Genomic DNA, 21,078 nt, shown 5'->3' with positions numbered 1-21,078 from the left:
GTACTTGAATGTGCCTTTCTGGTAGTTTCAAAACAGTAATTTGATCACATGATTTCACAGTTGAAGGCCATAATAGTTCTTTAATTTCCTGACTATGGGAACATAAATACAGAAGGAATTCCTATTATTTGTTAAATTATACTAAAATTTATCTGATATATTTTTATGTGGGCTAGAGAATCAATAAGATATATAACTACTTTCTGTTCCTTGATATCACTTGGATATTCCTGAAATATGTTCTAATCATATTTCACATGTTGCCTTTAGTATTATATTTGTATATTAATATTACATTGTATGTATTGTTATACCATATTTTTATTGTATCCTATTTGTGTATTTTGGAGAATTGTAAAGATTCAGAAGACCAGGTCTGAATCTTTAAGAAATTATTCAGAACTCTTGTAATACTAAAAACTATAGCAAAACATAATTTAACTCAAGCCTATTTCTTAGATCAGGATATTTTTAATATGCATTTTTTCTCACTATAAGACAAGTTCCTATTAATCATAATATTGCAAAGACATGGAAGCACCAAAAGAAGAAACTAAAACTATTTGTAATTCCTCTTTTTGGATAAATCCACAAAATTTTGGTCTTACCATTGTTTTTCCCAACATATCAAGCAGTTTCTGGCACATAGTAGGTCTTTATAAATATAAGAAAATAAATAAATGAGTAGAATTAGTGTATGAATGATGGTTTATAGTATAAACTCTGACATTGGTTTTGTTTTTTCCTTTTTGGAATGCAAATGCTGTACTTACACTTTGATTGTCTAAATGTCCACTTCAAAGATGGCCATCTCCAATAAACACATTGTCAGCCACAGTATACCAGATAAAGAGCCAGGCCTCCTCCCCTGACTGAAGCTCTTTGGTATTAGAAATCTTGGTTGATTTCAAGTACTGACCATTTGGGCCTCTTGTTCTTTATTTCCTTGTGCTTTAAATTCCCATTCTTCTCTTTTAAATTCACCAGTAAAGAATGAGCCCACAAAACCCTAGGCTTCCACCCTCAACCCCAATGAAAATGGAACCTCAGCATTCTGCTTGCTAACTGTCTCTCTCTTGTCTACCTGTGACCTCACTGTGTAGCCCCAGGTGTGCTGTGTAATTTGCAGCTCTTATAAACAAGAAACTTTCAATTTTCTAAGCTTCCTGATGGTTATTGCTGAAGAGCATCTTGCAATCATAATAAGAACCATAACATTGGTTATTGATAGGCTGAGATCAGCACAAAACATTGTCATACACCCATAAGAATTTTTAAAACAGAACTAAGATCATAGAGTAGGTACTGCTTTTAACTTGCCTTTTTCTCATTTACTGAGATATCTTTAGCAATTACTCATATCCAGTATTCTAGTACCTGTCAAAGGTTATTTATTTATTTTGAGAGAGAGAGAGCATGTGAGTGGCGCAGAGAGGGAGAGAGAAGAATCCCAAGCGGGCTCTGCATTGCCACTGCAGAGCCCAAAGTGGAGCTCGAACCCATGAACTGCGAGATCATGACCCAAATGGAAGTCAAGTCTGGAATCTTAACTGAGCCACCCAGGCAACCCTTTTGTAAAGTTTATTTTGATAGTAGTTCCTTTCAAAATATTAAATGACTTAAATAGTTAAAGTACCAGTTAAAGAGCCACATCATATCCAAGTCTATGAGAAGAAATCACTTTAACATTTTTTGAATTAGCATAGCATACCTGTTACTGGTATTGCCCTGCTTCTAACCTCCACTGGATGGCTACAAGTCCAAAATGTTTCACAGCTGGAGACAATCCATCCTTCCACTGCCATTTGTTGACTCTATTCCCTTGCTTCACCCCAGTTTCCTCCTAAAAAATTATTTACCATTTCCCAGAAACACTAAGCTCTTTCACTATGTGGGCCTTACCACACACTTTTCTTTCTGACACAAATGCTAACCTCAGCTCCTCCTTCCTGAGAACACACATGCAGCCTTCTGAATCTGAAAGATTTCATTCCTGGATCCTTTGTCGTGATGATCTTCAGGAGTCAGCACAAATTACAGAGAATAAGTCATCTAATAGAAATGGAGGGAACTGAAATTTTATGTCAATTCAGAAAGAAAAAGAACATTTTGATTTATGGAAGCAGTTGAAACTCTAGACAAAATTATTTCCCTGTTGTCTTATTAATAAGAATAAGTAATCTGAGTCAGTATATTCTTTTCTCCTCTTTAGGAAACAGTGGCATTTAATTCTTCTCTTCTGAGACCCCGTGTGATTGGAGAATGGATTGGTCGAGAAGAGAACGATGCTGACCCACTAGCAGCTGAAATGCTACAGCCCCCAGTACCAAGAAGTAAAAATGAACAATGGGAAAGTGAAGATAATAGCTCTAGCCCTGCAGGAAGGTGAGATGAGATGCCTTCCAAAATTTTGAGTTTGTTTAATCATTAAAAGCTAAAGGGAAAATAAATCCAGGTGCATGATTTTGATGATAACTTAGCAATTTTGTATAGGAAATTATGTTGGGTTCCACATAGGATAAAAATTAATTTCTCTGTTTTTTTTTTTTTTTTACAAATAGTTTGTCAAATTAGTTTCCACATAACATTCAGTGCTCATCCCCACCAGTGTCCTCCTCCATGCCCTTCCCCCCCTCCCCCCACAACCATCAGTCCTCAGTTTTTGTCAGCATGGATGGACCTTGAGGGTGTTATGCTGAGTGAAATAAGTCAGGCAGAGAAGGACAAATATCATATGTTTGCACGTATAGGAGGATTAGGAGGAACTTGATGGAGGAACAAGGGGGAGAAGAAGGGCGGAAATGGTGGGGGAAAGGGAGAGAGGCAAACCATGAGAGACTCTTGAATGTTAATTTCTCTGTTTTAAACTTAAAGGTTTACTGGATTTACTTTTAGATTTTGGTTTTGATTTTTTCTTTATATCTAAGAATATCACCATCTCTTTGCTACTAAAACCAAGTAGAGAAATAATTTCAAAAACATAAGCTGTCAGTCGAGACCCACTATAATGCTGGGCAGAGAGTGATTGATTGTTAAGAATGGGAAATGGAGGGCTTCTCATTTTACCAGAGAGATGTAGTTGGTTAATAGGGGGAAGAAAACTATTAAATGTACAATAGACTGTACAAAGCAGTATAATTTAGAATAAGAGAGAAAAACTTTGGTTTAGAACCACTTAGGTTTGGAAATGGTAACTATGATTGAACATAATTCTTTTTAAATGATTTTTTATGTTTATTTCTTTTTTGAGAGAGAGAGAGACAGAGAAAGAGAGAGAGAGAAAGCTGGGGAGGGGCAGAGAGAGAGGGAGAAGGAGAGAAGCCCAGGCAGGCTCTGCACTGTCAACGTAGAGCCCGACGTGGGGCTCAAACCCACTAACCCTGAGATCATGACCTGAGCTGAAACCAAGGGTTGGACTCTCAACTGACTGAGCCACCCAGGTGCCCCTGATTGAATATAATTCTCTTTATTTGCTGCATTTAATTTTTGAAGTATTTATCATTTGTAAATTTGTAAGTCTGTATTTCACTTAGTCCTATGATGCTCAAAATGGTGGTGGCACATTTGCCTTAAGTTTCCTTGGGTGGTAGAAGTAAGGTAGTTCTGATACCTGGGTAGTCCAGATCATATTTATTAGAAAAATTACATTAAGAACAACCTTTTTTTTTTTTTTTTTTTAAATACCGATTGCAGTGAGTAATTGCAAATGAAGACTTGAAGTCTTCCACTAGGAAGTTGGAGTGAAAAAGCATTATGGAGGCAAGGCTTACATGAGACTGAGGAAACAGATTTAAATACTCATGAGTTAAAATGTGACAGGGCTAAAATTTTCTTTGGGTGCTACTAGCTGACCACCACAGAAGAGTTTTCCTATGCACAGCATAGCCACAGTAACTTTGTATTTCCTACATTAAATTTAGCAGCAACCAATACGTATTCTTTCTCAAGGAGAAAATTGTATTTTCTACAATGTAATAGCTTTCAAGGGTTTTTTTATTTTGGCTTATCACTTGGCTAGAAGGAAGGAAAATCAGAATACTCATTAATGTGCTTCAAGGCATACAGAAAATTGATTCTATTTCCATGAGAAATAACTTTTAAATTATTTAAATAGTTGAAGTGTCCTGTATAAGGAGAAGAAAACCATTTTTAAAAATCCATTTACCTTCTTTTGTGAAATGCCAGATCAATTTCACCTGTCAATGAGGATAATTTTATTTTTAATACCAGACTTATGAAACCCACTAGACCTTTATCTTTATTCATTGCCAGATCTTCAATGTAAAATAGAGAAATGTCAACTTTCATTTTGCTTTCATTTAATCATAATAATAATCAGAGCTATTTATTGCAAATGTTAGTGCTTCTATTTTCTTCCCAGTTCCAGTGGGCTCTCACTCTCTCTTGAATACACAATAAAGGGGCATCTTTCTTCGATACTAGTACAATTCCTTACCCAGAAAACTCAATCCATGAAGCTCTCTCTCAGATATTTGGTATAAAAAGTCATGTTTAGTTTTATTATTCTCTGTCTTTAAATTATGAAATATTACCCATGAAATGAAGAAAGGTGAAATCCTGCCCTGATGCCCCATCAGAGCAGAAAGAATGCATGTCTGAACTTGGCTTAAAAAATAACGACAAACTATAGGTTGGAAACTATGTCTCTTCCTTCTAATATAAAACAGAATTCTGAATTTATGCCAGAGATTCACATAGCATTAGATTTTATTTGGATAAATAAAAATGGATTGGGGAGAAACTTTTTAATGACTCTAGAGGCTGTATGTAACTAGCATGTCAGCTTTTGCTTTTAGTAATGAACTTGTAGTATAACTTACCAGTATTAAGCATTAACAAACTAAATGATATTCTAGACTTAGGAAGGAGATTTAATTTTTAGGGCTGACTTCTTCCATTTTTCTCTCCCCTACTGGGCCTGGCACATTGTCATTGCCAATAGACATCTGTTATGTGAGTGAAGGAGGCACATAGAAGGCTGTGAGTAGACATCTGCTAAATAAAGCTTATTTATAAGAAGGATTGTTTATAGTCTATCTTAACTTTTTGCCCTTTCCTATCAGTTTTTGCTGTTAATTGCTCAAGTCTTATTTGAGTGGCTGTTATCATAACACTCTGTCTTCAGGACATAGCCAACACTTTTCCTTAGCTCCTGCTTATAGAACATTGTATGAAGAGTGTCAGCAACTTTGGCCTATACATTTGTCACCTGGAGGGTTCAGTGTTGGTGAAAATATGAAGGCAGTTAGTTATGAGGGCAATATGGAGAAACTAATAGGATAAGATAAGAGTTACTGACCTTGAGTTCATGAACCCTGCATCATCTCTGATGGACCCAAGATATCTCTATTTTTTTTAATTTAAAAAAATTTTTAATGTTTATTATTGAGAGACAGAGACAGATCGTGAGCATGGGAGGGGAAGAGAGAGAGGGAGACACAGAATCTGAAGCAAGCTCCAGGCTCTGAGCTGTCAGCACAGAGCCTGATGTGGGGCTCGTAGCCACAGACCATGAGATCATGACCTGAGCCAAAATCTGACACTTAACCGACTGAGCCACTCAGGCACCCCTGTGAATCTCTTTAAAGGAAATTATGTGGAAAATGGGGACACCTGGGTGGCTCAGTTGGTTAAGCGTCTGACTCTTGATTTTGGCTCAGGCCAAAATCGTGGGATCGAACCCTGCATCTAGCTCTGCACTGACAGCCTGAAGCCTGCTTGGAATTCTCTCTCTCCCTCTCTCTTTCTGCCCCTTCTCTGCTTGCATGCATGCTCTCTCTCTCAAAAGAAATAAATAAACATTAAAAAATTATGTGGAAAGTCTGTGTGCAGATGGGCATTTTCCTGCCTCATCTTTCTTAGATTCTCTAAAGGTCCTATTAAGTAAGTTTAAGAAAGAAATTAAACCATCTGAACAAGAAAAGGAACACGATTTATAAAAGAGAGAGGTGAAGGCATGGGGGAATGATTGAAGACTTTCTGAGATTGTTAGATACTACCAGTTGTTATGGCTTGTCTAACCATTTAATGGGAAAGCCTATGTGTTGATTGCACATTTAGAGTTATTAAAAAATAATCACACATTGATAATATAAATGTAAATAAAAATTGAATATAATAAACATACANCTGTCAGCACAGAGCCCGACGCGGGGCTCGAACCCACAGACTGTGAGATCAGGACCTGAGCTGAAGCCGGACGCTTAACCGGCTGAGCCACCCAGGTGCCCCTATTTTAAGCCATCTTAATTAAACTTTGCAGTAGGTAGGTAATGGATTTTCTACAATTCCTAGCTAAATTGTACTGTGCATTTGTAAATCGGCTTATCAAGCCTTGAAAGTCTAATGAAGCTCCTCTGAGCTGAATCACTTTATTAAAACAAGAATATCAATACATGTTATAAGATCTAGTAAACTGGCTTTGTTAGGTGAACATTGTTATTAGATGGTAAATATGCCATAAAATGAATAGGAATCTTATAATTTAGAAATATATATTAAATATTAAAATAAAAACTAAATTCACTTTCCATTAAGAAATGTTTCTTTTCGGGGCGCCTGGGTGGCTTAGTCGGTTAAGCGTCCGACTTTCGCTTAGGTCATGATCTCGCGGTTCGTGGGTTCGAGCCCCGCGTCGGGCTCTGTGCTGACTGCCAGCTCAGAGCCTGGAGCCTGTTTCAGTCTGTGACTCCCTCTCTCTCTGACCCTCCCCTGCTCATGCTGTCTCTCTCTCTCCTAGAAATAAATAAAACATTAAAAAAAAAAAAGAAATGTTTCTTTTCATTAAAACTCATAATTGCTTCTGAGGTATCTGTTAACAAAGCCTGAAAGTGTTCCCTTACTCTTTGAGCTTCCTCATTTGGCAGCAAGAGACAAATAATAAAGAAATAAATATAAAAATATATGCCACACATTCAAGTAATGATAAGTGACAATATGGAAAATAAACCAGAATAAGTAAGAAGAAAAAGTTCAAAGGACACTCTTTTTCATGAGAAGTCCAACAACAAAGAAATAATGATATTGTGGGATGTTAGCTGTTGTGGACATGATAGAAAATGTGTAATATGTATGTCAGAGACTAAGTCAAGCTTAGTAATTTAGGGATATTCTAATGTAAATTTTAAGCAGAAAGAATGTTGATTAATTGAAAATTAATCTGTCAAAGGAATCAAAGAACAGAAGCCTTAAAAATATCTAAAACAAATATATCTTATGACTCACTCATTTCTTTTTGAAAGCCAAAAATGTACATGACTAAATCATACATTTATTACAGAATGTTGATGAGGTCATTTTGATATGTTCAAAATCTGTTCTTTCTCATTTATTTAGGAATTCATTCATCATTTATTTTTCTGGGAAATATATATCCTAACTGAAGTTATTCTTTTATGAAACACATTACTAGTCACCTGTGGACTCATAGACTCATAGGCGAACTCTTCCTAGACAGGCAACATTTTGGATTTAGTCAGTATCTAGGATTCATAGCCTAGCACTATCTTCATGACCAAACCATGTATTTAAAATTTTTTAAATGTTTTATTTACTTCTGAGAGAGAGAGAGAGACAGTGTGAGCAGGAGAGGGCCAGAGAGAGAGAGACACACACAGAATCTGAAACAAGCCCAGAGAGAGAGAGAGAGAGAGCGCAGGGGAGGGCCAGAGAGAGAGACACACACAGAATCTGAAACAGGCTCCAGGCTCTGAGCTAGCTGTCAGCACAGAGCCCGACATGGGGCTCGAACCCACAAAATGTGAGATCATGACCTGAGCCAAAGTCAGACGCTTAACTGACTGAGCCACCCAGGCGCCCCCCCATTCAACCCCTATGAAAATGAGACCCCTTCAACTGCTATGAAAATGATCTTGGTCATTGTTGGCTGTTGAATAGGACTGTTACATGTTTATAATATGCCCTTTGTTCCTTATCTTTGATGTCCCAATCTACAATATTTTCCCTTATTCTGTTCACTACCAATATATTTACTGGATTTTTGTATCTCTCAGGTTGGAAGACTCATATAGATCTACTTAAATTAATTCTTACTTTATTTAGTGTGTTTAAAAATGGGGTTCTAAAAGAAAAAGTGATTTATTAAATATTTATTGAGCATTAACACAAGGTAATTGCTAGATACTGTGTGAAACCAATATGAAAAAGAACATCTTAGATTCAGGGTAAAAGTATTTACTTTCAGATGAGCAGAATGACAAGGAAATATGTTTTATGTCTGCAGTTCAGCACCCACAATGCCTGACATATAAAAAGCACTTAGTGTCTGCTAAAGTAATTATAAAAACATCACATTTGGACATGTAAAAAAAAGACAGAGCTCTAATGCATAAACCAAAATGCAGCAACTAAGTGTGAGACTTTATATGATCTCTTCAACCACCTGGGCCTTAATGCAAAGACAGTCCTTTAATTTCTACCTAGAGACAAAAGAAAGGGCACAGATTCTGCCTGCTAGGCTGCAGTGGTGAACTAAACAAGCTTAGGAGGTAGGTTAAGAGAGGGATAATCCAGTTTTCCACCAAAGAGAGCACATGGGGTCAGATAAAACTAATACTTACTAATCTGTGTTCAGAAACAAGCATACAAAATGAAATGCAGCAGGGTCAGACGCCTAGGGAAGAGTGAGGTCAGGAGGAAGAGAACAAATGGTAATTCAGAATTTAGGCCATCAGGACGGGGAGGAAGATTCCACCTGGAGAGATAGGCCTAGGGAGGCGGGTGGCCACTTTAAACCATCCTTTTCCTTTTGATTTGGTTCAGAATTTATCTTTTTAAACCAAAGTAAAATGGAGCCTTGGAGTCTATTAACACCTCATTGAAGCATTAACTGTTATATTTTTTTCATAAGGCTTCTTTCTGGTTCCCTTTCTCTCTCTGTGGGATGTTACTGCTCAAGAAAACATGCAGGTATCTAGGATGCTGCCTGTTGCGTTCTTTGAGGTTTTCTCTACACTTTGTGTTTTTCTTTCATGAAGTGGCATTTGCCATTTCCTTCCTTTGGGCAATAATATAAAAAGAAATTGGATTATAGAGAAAGATGAACTTTGGGACAATTTTTGAAACGGTATTGTCCTTTAGACAATGACTGTCATTTAGACTTGTAAGTTGTCCAGTCAAATACTGTCTTGAAAAGTTGGGGGAGAGAACCATGAATGACAGAATTTACCCAAAGGAGTCCGGCTTTATGACAAAGAAACTCTTCCAAATTTACAAAGACTTTTTAAAGTAGAAGAAACTGAGACACATTTAATTGTGTGTTACAGTTTGCCATATTTCTCACCAGTACCTACTTGGGAGATTGTAATGAGGTACCAAACAATGTCTAGGAAAGAAGAGAGTGTATATTTCCATTATCCTTGGGGAAAGTTTTACTCATATGACTACAATTTTGTGTAGCCAAATAGTTGAATGAAAATTTGGTTGCAGATTTTCTTTATTTACCACAGCTAATTGATCGTGTTGTCATCACTGAAAATTAACATTTAAATATTTCTTCAGCTTAAAGGTGGAGCCCAAGACTAAAGGATTAAAACAGCAGCAACAACAACATAAGAAACTTCTGGCAGCAATGCTCTCGCAAGATTCTTTTGAGTCTCTCCATAGCCCTACCCCATCTGTAACAGAAGAAGATATTGATAATGAAGATGATGCAATGGAATTGCTGGGTAATTTTAAAAATTAATAATTTCTCTTTTTCTTCTTCTCTGTCATTGTAAAATGTGTAGTGATTTAGAGATTTTAAAGTTTTTGAATAGTTTTGTCTTAGGGGAAAGAAACCATTTAACACATATTTTATTTACATTAGACTTTCATAAAGCTGCATGTAAGAATGAAGTTGAAATCACCTAAGTATGTGAAGTATTTATTAGACTGTATTTTGTCTTTGTATATGCAGCACTTTAGCTTCTGACTCTTTAATCAAGCTTTATTCTGTGTGCAATTGTGATAAAAATTCAAGTCTGTCTGCTTTATTCTCTGATTATGATTGCCTTGATCACATCTTTTGTCTATAAAATATATCCAAAATACATATTTCAGCCCTCATTCCAACGTGTCCCCTATTGTTTCAGGGATGTTTTAGAAAAATAGAATAAAATTTAAAGAGGCAGATAGTAAATTAGTGTTTTATGTCTTTCATAAATGATAGGAAAGTTTGCAAAGTTTCATTGTTTTTATAGGCTTGTTCCTTTCATGAAAACCTTAGTAGTGTTGTATATGTAGGGAACCCTTTATATCTTAAATGAAGTAAATGCATGTTTTTATTTCACCATAAATCTCTGTATAGTAGTTTTTTTAAACTGAACTTTCCTTTTATCCTAAATAATTAGAATAATTTTCAAATATTTTATAACCATATACTAAAAGTGAATAAATAATGTAATCATTCAAAAGCTGCAAATAAATCTAACATAGAATAAGGAGTCTAGAAACATACAGACATTCAGAAAATATTTTTTCTAAACCAGCTTCCTGGATTTTAAGTGTTTATGGTAGCAAAATACTCTAATTATAAAAAACTATATATGTCTCCTTGCATAGACCTACAGAGGTGTTATTTACTCAATGATGGCAGGTTCATCACTGTTTTCTGATGTTATAATACTGCATTCATTCCAGCATTGAGGAGACTGTCATAGCATTTTCACTTCATGCTGTTCATCCTCTTTTCTTTTTTTTAAGAACAATTAAGTCTGAGTGTTTTTTTCCCCAAGGAATCTCATCTCCCCACCTCCAAGTCATTAATGTGGCAGATGTGCCAGATGTTGGGGTACCTTCCGCAGCTTCAATTCAGCAAATGTTTACTAAGCACTTACCATGTGCTAGACACTGAACTCTGTCCTAGGATCATGATAAAACAATCACAGATTCTGTTTGCAGGAAATTTACATTTCTTAGTGTTTGATATAAAAAATGTAACTACATTCATGTAGTTTTTGCTACAGGTGCTAATGTGATTATGCACACAGTTTACGTAGGGATAACATTTAATGCAGAGATAGAGGATGATAATCAAGGAATGTTTCATAGAGAAATTGATTCTAGTGGTAAGTTGAATCCTAGAAGACAAGCGGATGGATGTTCAGCAGGCAGTGTGGTCAATAGCCTTGTAGGTTTGTTCTTGTACGAATGGACTCTTTGCAGTTGTGCTCCATGACTGAGATTGTAAATTGTTCCTTTGCTTTGGTCATTAACAGTGAAGGGGGCAAGGCTTGAACAGTGACTATCAATGGAGGGCCAGGAAATTGTTCATGTAATATTACTGTTGGCTTATTGGTGCATTGACATTGGGTTGTACAGATATTGCTCTCTCTCTCTCTTTCTCTCTCCCCCATCCATTACATGACTGACAGCTCTTGATCAGTTGATACCCACAGGAAGAAAATTATACTTACCTTGCAAAGATAATCTTTTGAAGCAATCCAAGCACGCTCAGAATCACTTTGGATTTCCTGATAGCCTTAGGAGTATCATGTCAGAGTGGAAGAAATCATAAACTTCAGTGATAATCAAGGGGTTCTTTAGGAAAACTCAGGTGTCAGTGCTGGTACCCCCCTAGATCTCAGCTCCTCTAAAGCTTCTCGTCTCCCAAGCTAAAATCCAGAGTGTTGGGGTTTTGAGACTATCTAATGTGAGCAATTAAAGGCTTGTCCTCATTGTTTTTTTCATTTTGACATTTTAGCCTGTGGTCTGAGCGAAGTTAAGAATGAAAAATAGTTGAAAGTTTAGGATGTGTCCATGGAACTCCACATATATTAGCATAGGCATATGCAATCCTGTTACCTAGTTGTCTCATGAACAAAGGTTGTAGCAGAAAATTGTAACTGAGTTTTACCCAGATGTTCATTAATTATGTAAAATGATATTTAGATATGAAATACATTTGTCTTTAAGACCCCAATACACTTATCTATTCAATTATTTAGAAAATATATATTTAAAATGGAGACTCGGTTTTCTTCAAAAATAGTGTATATAAATTCATGACTTAAAATGTTACTTATACCTGTATGTAAGATGATGGTTCATCTCTTACACGAAATCAAACAGATGTACATGAAAACTTTCAGTTAATATAAAAATTACGAATTTTTTCAGTCATGATGTAGTAATAGATGAACTATTAATAGCGTTATAAAATAAATTGATAAATACATTATTCAATTTTAAGATCTGACATCTTCAATAGCCGTGTATATCTCTGTTAATATTTTGTTGGATTTCAAGTCCTACACTAATCAATTGAAGTGATACTGATAAATCAACTTAGAAACTATACAATACTTACTTTTCCAATCCTTTTAATATTATATTTTCATCATTTTGTTTTATTATTAAAGAATTTTAAGACAATATTTTTTGACACCCGGTCCTAGAAAAGCATATGTACATATTTGAGGAAAATACAAATGCTGAATTCCTGAAAATTTATTTGAAATCAAATTTTAGTACATAGAGTCATTGTAAAAGGCAAGAGACTACTTAAAATATTTTTTGCACTTCTGCAATATTGTATAGAATGAGTTTGCTATAGTTTATGTGGCTTCAGTGTTTTAACTTGTTATCTATATCAGGAATTAACTGGCTGAAAAATATATATGCATGAAAAATAGTCTGTACTCTTTGTGAAGTGATAAGTAAATGATAAGTATAATTATTAGGTAATGTTAATGGAACAAAGGGTTGTTCTTAACGTTAAATTGGTTGAAGGGGGGAAAAGAGCCTTTTAGTTGAAGAAGTAGAGGTCAGTAAAACTTCTTACCTTAATTCATTTGTAAAGGAATCTAGCATTATTAATATACTGATTAATATTTAAGCCTCCACAGTTATTTAATTGTATATTGTTGGGTTTCTATTCCAAGTATATTGGGCATATGAAAATATACTATATATAGCATCTATAAGTTTTTAAGTAGATTAAAAATTAAATATTTACTGTAAGATTGCTTTAAATCCTACTTGTAAATTCATAGCACAAAAGTAGCTTAATATGGAATGAATATACACCAGAAGAAAAAATATCCAAATTTCTGGAATTTTAAGATATAACAATTTAAGCACCACTGAAATTGGTGCTCTAATTGCAGAAGACATTGAATAAAGTATCTGCCAACTCATCTTAAAATAAGTAGTTCTCATCTTTAAATATAAGATATCTTAAAATATTTTAGTAACTGCTGGAAATTAATAATCACAATGATTAAATTTGCATATTTTTGAAAGATATTAAAATGGATTATTTTTAAAAAATAGACAAATCACAGTGGAACAGCAAGAGATTTATAAAAATGCCTATGTGTATCTTTTACTCCACTAACTTTCACAGAAAACTTGAGGAACTTCACTAATTTAAGAGATATTTCAACTTGTAAATATAAGTTCATTTTCATTATATGCATTTTTCATTTTATTCCTTGATGAAAAGCTAATTGCAATTATGTGTTTAATTATCCTCTATATAATTTATACTCACTAGAAAATATCAGAATTATTTGAAAGGCACAAGTATTATTCTTACACATTTTAGTATAGGATATTACTTAAAATTTTTTCTGGCTTTCTCAGAATTGATGATGAGGCAAATATCTAAAAATCAAATTCCAGAGATACTAAAAAATGAAAAACAGCATTAGTCATGATATATACTTCCTGATCTTAGCTCATAATCATATAAAAATTAAAACTAACATTATATTACCAAAATCAAGATGATTATAAATCTGTTTTATTTGTTTTAAATTTAGTAATTAAGAACAAGTATAATTTTACTGGTATTCTTTGCAGAATACAGTAAATTGTGAATTTCTAAAACCCCAATAACTTATCAAATTATGTAAAATATAAACTTAATTTTCAAGAGGACTCATTGCATTAAGACACCCTTTAACAAATTCTTTTGCATCGTGACCAGTCTTTATAAAGTAAACATTCATATTGTGTTCTTTTTTTTTTCCCCAGTTGGAGGCTTCTCAGCAGAAAGCATCCATATTTGCAGAATAGAAACAGGCATTTCACTTAATGAAAAATGGATGCTGTCATTCAATTATGTTAGAAGAAAAAGGGGAGAAGGCCTTAAATGTTAAAAAAAGAAAAAAAAGAACCTACCTATCCATATGCCTATATTTTAATGGTATTAAGTATGTTAAGTAGTATAAAGCAAACATAAACTTTGTTTCCTTTGGGTATTGACATTTGGGAATTCCAGGACAATGGAAGAGTTGTCACTTTAAAATGAAGATTCCTTGTAGAAAAGAATCTTTTAAAAATCAGACTTTCCAAAATTAAATTTATATTATTTGTAAGGTTGCTTTAAATGCTGCATAGAAATTCATTCAGCATAGTACTAAAGTAACTTAATATGGCATTAATACATATGAGAGATTAAAATATCCAGATTTGTGGGGTGTTAGGGTATAGCAATTTTGAGCACCAGTGAAGTCAGTGCCCTAAATCTAGAACATACTGAATAGAATAACCCCCACATCACCTCAATCTCAGTAGCTCTCATTTTTAAATGCAAGATATTCTCAGAAATTCCAGTAATTACACTGCAACTGATGATGACAATTACCGAAACATTATAGAAAATCTACACGTATATTTTTTTAAATATTCACTAAATGAATTAATATAATTGAAAAACTAAGACTTCACACAGATGTATGAAAATATCTTTCACATGCCAAATAATATGTATTAACTCTGGTTGAGTCATTTGATATATTGTAGCAGAAGTTATATGCCTCTGCTGTAGAGTTTTGTCCCGTATTCCTAACTTCACCTTGCTGTAGAGCCATCATTGTTTGTACAAGTGCCAAGTGAGATCAGGTTGAAGTGTGATCTAAGTGGAGTTGAATAGCATGTTTGTCTCTCTGGATTATAGTGACAACTGAGAAAATCTATGCAGACACATTTTTTTTTTCATTCAGCAAATATCATGCACCTGCTATGTGAACATTACTAGTTTGTATTAATGTACAGCTCTAGGATTATTGCTTCTTACATTTTTCTAATTACTTGACCTCTTTGGACTTTGAGAGAATGGTGAATATGGTACACATTGGCATCTAAATAGAACCAAACAATTTGTAGATTTTTGCTTCAGCTCTCAATTAGTCCATTGATTAATTCATTCATAGGTTTATCAATTTTTCCACTTACTAAGTGACTCTGCACATCCCTGGTAGTTCAAGTTTGCATAAATATGGGCATGTTTCATGAAGTATTAACTATTCAGGGATGATTCTCAAGATTTGGTTTTGTTAAGAACCATCTGAGTAGCTTATTTTAAATAAGTCTCCAGTCCCTTTGTCCTCAATTTTTGATTTGTTAGATTTGAATACAGCCCATGAATCACCGTTTTCCAACAGGAATGTCCTTCTTTCAATCCTTCAATAAATTCTGTTGCAGGTGATCTGTACAACATATAATGAGAAACTCTAATATGGAAGGTATGGTCAATGAACTTTTTTGTTGTTTGATCTAATATATCCTGAAGTAAGAGGAATAAAATTGCAGAAAGTATGATCTTTATAATAAAAAGAACATGGAATAGTGGTTTTTGAGTTAACCTAGCTCTTTTGAAATGTTCCTTGAAAACAAGGAAAAGTCCTGCTATGAAGCTTTGGTTACTGTAGTTTGTATGACTAATTATTTCTTTCTTTCTTCCCGACATCATATTTTATAGGAGCACTTGAAAAATGAACTCCTAGAGTAGAAAAATTATATTAGTTATGAAATGATTCAAGGATAGTCCTGAGGACATGGTTTTGTTGAAATTCTATTTTATCATATTATTCTATTAAACCTTTATTTAGGATTCTTACTTTGCTTTTGTTAGATGTGACTTACAGCCCCCTTCACTGTCTTCTGTAAGTACTCGTTTCATGCTTGGAATTACATTTGTGATTCATTTTTTTCATTCTTCATTTGTGTTTCTTTTCAACAAAATACTGAAATATTTACAAATGTTAGCCAATGTTTACATGTAGAGATTGCCTTCTAAATAAATATAACCTTGCATGCCACCAAAAGCACACATTATCCTACATGGTTTAAGGCATTTAATAAGAAATGTTATTTTTAAAAAAATTCCCATGATAAAAGTAGATCAGCATAGCAGAATAAAGTCGATAGGTTGAAAATAAAATTGGGGCACCTGGGTGTCTCAGTCAGTTAAACATCCGACTTTGGCTCAGGTAATGATCTCACGGTTTGTGAGTTTGAGCCCTTCATTGGGCTGTGCTGATAGCTCAGAGCCCAGAGCCTGCCTCAGATTCTGTGTCTCCCCTTCTCTCTGCCCCTCCCATGCTCATGCTCTGTCTCTCTCTGTCAATAATAAATAAATTTTTTAAAAAATTAAAAGAAAAAAGAAAATAAAATCTAAACTCATAGGTAAATTATTGACAACTGTCCTTCATCTCAGTTGTATAACTGTGTGAAAATTCCCTCACTTGAGATGTAACTGTTTTCAGTATAATTATAGGTTAGTTGTTTCATACATATTTCTCACTTTGAAGTAAGTTACAAAATTTTTGACATATAAGTTATATGCTTTTTGTTACAAGTTAATGTGCTTTTTGATATTCAGGCCATAGCTTTTCACTGAATGTCTTGCAAAGGCGTGAGCCACATTATGATGTGATTATGTGGTCTCTGTCCAGAGCACTGAGCTAAAAAACTCTAAGACCAGCTCCTGCCCCCATGTTGCATGTTGCCTTTTGCTTTTGGTCACCTGAACTACAAGTACTTAATTATAAAAATGCTGCTAACAATATCCTTCCTATTACATGAGGATGTTGTAGGAATAAAAATGGGGTATTCTCTGAAAATGCTTTTATTTTTGTCACACCTAACAGCAAGAGTATTTGAAAAAAGACACTAGAATTTATAGATGAAACTTTCCTCCAGCCCCACATACATTTTATCTAGTTATAAGCAAAGAAAAAAAGTAGCTTTCTTTAACTTTGGAAATACCTACTACAGTAAAAATTGATGTTCCCCACAAGATAATATAATCAAAGGCTTAAGAAGAGAAAGGAGTAAAGCTACAAGTGTATTTGCAAGCCAAAATAATTGATATATCAATACAAAGCATTATATTTTTATTTTTAACATGGATATTTAAGCAAGGACAGACATTGATATGATTTGGTTAAGGATATAGAACAAATTACTCCACTGTCTTTTCTTCCATATAAATATGTAACTTTTAGGATAAAAAGAAAAATATTTTGTGCATCACATGAATGTTCACTAGCGAAAGGTGAGCTGAGGGCTGGAATAGGAGGGGAAAACAAAGATGAGAGATATAAGAACTAGAAATTTGTACTGTATGTTTACATGCTTCTGTGTAAATAAAACTGTAAAAGTGTTGAAAAATTTATAGGCTTTAAAAACTTTTCAACTATATTGATAAGTATGAAAATATTGAAACAGCACAATTTTGATGGTTTTATATTAAGTCATTGTATAAACAAATCACAACCAAGTTGAAAATCAGTATTAATTATTATTAGGGTTTTATTGCTTTTGAATAAACTTTCCTCTTTCAAATACATAATAAAATGGTGATGTTATACTTCAGGATGGTTTGTTTAGGTGTGGTAATGATTTTCATATAATTTGACTAAATTTAAACTAATTTTGTATTCTATGTAAGAGCCATTTGAAAGTGGTACAGAATCAGTAACTTTATTGTATTTTTTCTTGGTTGAAATTATGCAACAGAATGTTATTAATTCAGCGGTTACTTACATTTTAACATCAAAAGCAATAGACATTGAAGAGGTATTAAAACTGTTCTTCTGAATTGTTTAAAACTTGTATAACTTATAGTAATCTGTTTAGATTTCTATGTTACAATATCATTGACATCTTACTTACCCATCTTAAATAGAAAGCTAAAACTATTGAAGTTGAATTCTGAATACACAGTAATAATAGAGTGATCACAGAACTTGTCAATTATTTTCAACATCAGAAAACAATAATTTTTGTAAAGTGAAGCTTTGTTCAGGATGTTTTAGAAATATGTTTTTCAAAAACTGAAATATGACAGTGTTTTAAAGTCAGTAAATTAAATTTAGAGATTTTATTTTACTTTTTAACATTTTGGTTTATTTCTGCAAGAGATGATTCAATGCCTGATATTAATATAGAATAAATTTAGTTATATGAGAATATAAACATAAAATTCCATGTAAATTTTTAATTTCTTTAAAATTTACTTTTTAAGGAATTGTCAGAAGAGTCGTCTTAGGCCAGCTATTTTTCATCTTTTAAATGCTATCACATTTATTTTTTAATTACCAACATTTATTTGAGTACATCTACTTCAGGAATTTAATGTAGAGAATTATATATATGGTAAAATAAAATTTAAATTAACTAGATTAATTTTATGGAAAAGAGTATACATAATATTAGAAATAAAAACAGCATACATGAGCCCTGTATTCAGGTAATCTTAGATGCAAGTTTTACCATCGCCTCTTACTAATTATATGATTTGAGAACAGTAACTTTTTTCTTTCTAAAATTGGACCCACAATCAGAGAAATAGGAATTTGGCAATACTTACAGGGTTTTGCGAAGATTAGGTAAAATAGCTCCTATGAAGTGTTCAGTGCATCTCATAAAGGATTAGAGCTAGAAAAAGGATTTGTTACTATAATTCATATCATTTTCATACCAATTCCTTTTCTGTCTCCATCTAGCACATGAGATTTATTACATGTGACAAAGAAAGTAAGACCATAGGAATTTGGCCTTGGGGGTTTAAGTGTTTAGTCTTTTATCATAAATGTCTCATCTAGGTATGTTTCACATACATGCAAACTATTTCAACAAGTACTTTCCACTTGATATTTAAGTCCTAGGTCTAATTTTTTTCCCTTTCCTTTAAAAAGTCACAAATGGGGGCGCCTAGGTGGCTCAGTTGGTTGAGCAACTGTGGTCATGATCTCACAGTTCATGCATTCGAGCCCCATGTCAGGCTTTGTGCTGTTAGCTCAGAGCCTGGAGTCTGCTTCAGATTCTGTGTCTCCCTCTCTCTCTGCCCCTCCCCTGCTTGTGCTCACTTGCTCTCTCTCTCTCTCTCTCTCTCGTAAATAGACATTAAATTTTTTTAACAAATAAAATATCGCAAACAACTTTCTCAAAAGCAAATGCCGCATGAGACTAAATTTCCCCCAATGTATTAGAATTTTATATTTAAAGACAGTACTCCCATTAGAAGAGACCATTATTATATTCAAATTTTTCTAATACTTTGAAGAAATTCTTTTCAGCAATTTGAAATATTAAAACTTTTTTTTAAGTATCAAAATTCTTTTAGAAAAGTATCAAAATCTAGGAACTTGATGCAGGGCTCAAGCCCATGGACTGCGAGATCATGACCTGAGGTGAAGCTGGCTGCTTAACCTACTGAGCCACCCAGGAGCCCCAGAGCAACTTTTTTATTGTGATAAAGTTCAGATTATTTGCTCATTATTCCACCTAGAAACAAACATGGTTGTTCCTTTAGAAATACTATCTTTGTTTAAAATAAACTTTCCAATCGTAAAGAGAAATGCCATCATAATATACACATTTATAAGTTTATTTTCTAAATTATATCATTGCTTTCTCATAATCAGGGGTTAAATAATTTTCAGTTTGGGGGAGAGGGAAAGGCAAGAAAATTCATATGAGCTCATTACTGGTCTTATAATGGCTTCAGGATTTTGGCATTCTTAGTTCCTTCTTCCACTGAATATTTCAAATGTGCATACTATCAACTTATTTCATTGTTTATTACCTTCCTGATAAGCAAAAAAAAAAAAAAAATATGAACGAAGAATAATTTTCTCTGGAAAAATTTTGGCACCTTTTAGCAATATAAGATAATTTAGGAGTTTTTAATATCAAATCTTCTGGAAGTCAGCTATCCTTTAAAATAATTTTTAATTTTGGGGAACCTGGGTGGCTCATTCGGTTAAGCATCCAACTCTTAGTTTCGGCTCAGGTCATGATCTCACAGTTTCATGAGTTCAAGCCCCCCATGGGGCTCTGTACCATCAGTGTGGAGCCTGTTTGGGATTCTCTCTCTCTGCCTCTCTCTCTCTTCCTCTCAAAATAAATGAATAAACTTAAAATAAAATAAAATAATATTTACTTTTGGTTATGAAAATATATACATTAGGGGCACCTAGGTGGATCAGTCAGTTAAGTGTCTGACTCTTCATTTCAGCTCAGGTAATGATCTCATGTTTTATAAAACTGAGCCCTGTGTTGGGCTCTGTGCTGACAGCATGGAATCTGCTTGAGATTCTCTCCCTCCTCTTTCTCTGTCCCTACCCCACTCACACTTATACACGCTCTCTCTCTCAAAATAAATGAACTCCCCCCTCCCAAAAGGAATATATTCAATGTAAAGAGTGTGAAATTACAGAAGTCAAAATAAATAAATGTTACCCAGAAATAATTACTGTTAGAATGTTTTGCTGACGTTTTAGATATTTTTTATATATAACGTATGAAGAAGAGTATTGTTGTGTACATTTATAATATGAAATGAACTGTCCTAGGTGCTTTCTATACATTACTTAATAACCACAAAATACCATGGAGTAGGCAATATTATTAGACTCACACAACAGAAAAGGACACCAATCCTTACAAAGCAAAATTTACCGAGATTACATAGTTGATACTCAAGAATCAGATTCCTAAGCCTCTGAATAAACACTAATTATGCAACAATACACATTAAAATGCACATTCATATTAACATGTATATATTTACTTGTTACATATATGCAGTTTTCACAAAATAACCAAAGTTTAAAATTTAACATCAAGGGCTTCTGCTTCCATCTTAGCTGGAATAACTGGTATTGGCCCTATCTCTTTACATTTAGCAATTAAAAACCTAGATAAAGTATATGGGGTCAACTTTTTAGGCACTGGACAAAAAGCAGTACAGGACTTTGATTCTTACAAGAAGGGAAACAGGGTGAGCCCACACTGGCTTTTTTTCATGGTGATACTTCTCTG

General features: G+C 33.9%; 1 protein-coding gene across 1 annotated transcript in view; it reads left to right on the top strand.

Moving 5' to 3' along the window:
- The window catches only part of CUNH8orf34 (chromosome unknown C8orf34 homolog), a 396,460-nt gene that overhangs the window by 150,335 nt on the left and 225,047 nt on the right, over positions 1-21,078 (top strand). The window contains 2 exon segments of the mRNA XM_077752493.1: positions 2,213-2,385; positions 9,541-9,707. Coding sequence (XP_077608619.1) covers positions 2,213-2,385; positions 9,541-9,707 — 340 coding nt within the window.

The sequence above is a fragment of the Crocuta crocuta genome, unplaced genomic scaffold, assembly GCF_008692635.1.
Source record: "Crocuta crocuta isolate KB4526 unplaced genomic scaffold, BGI_CrCroc_1.0 scaffold141, whole genome shotgun sequence".
Classification (NCBI taxonomy): domain Eukaryota; kingdom Metazoa; phylum Chordata; class Mammalia; order Carnivora; family Hyaenidae; genus Crocuta; species Crocuta crocuta.
The sequence above is the reverse complement of the archived record's forward strand: the minus strand, read 5'-3'. Positions and strand labels throughout refer to the sequence as shown.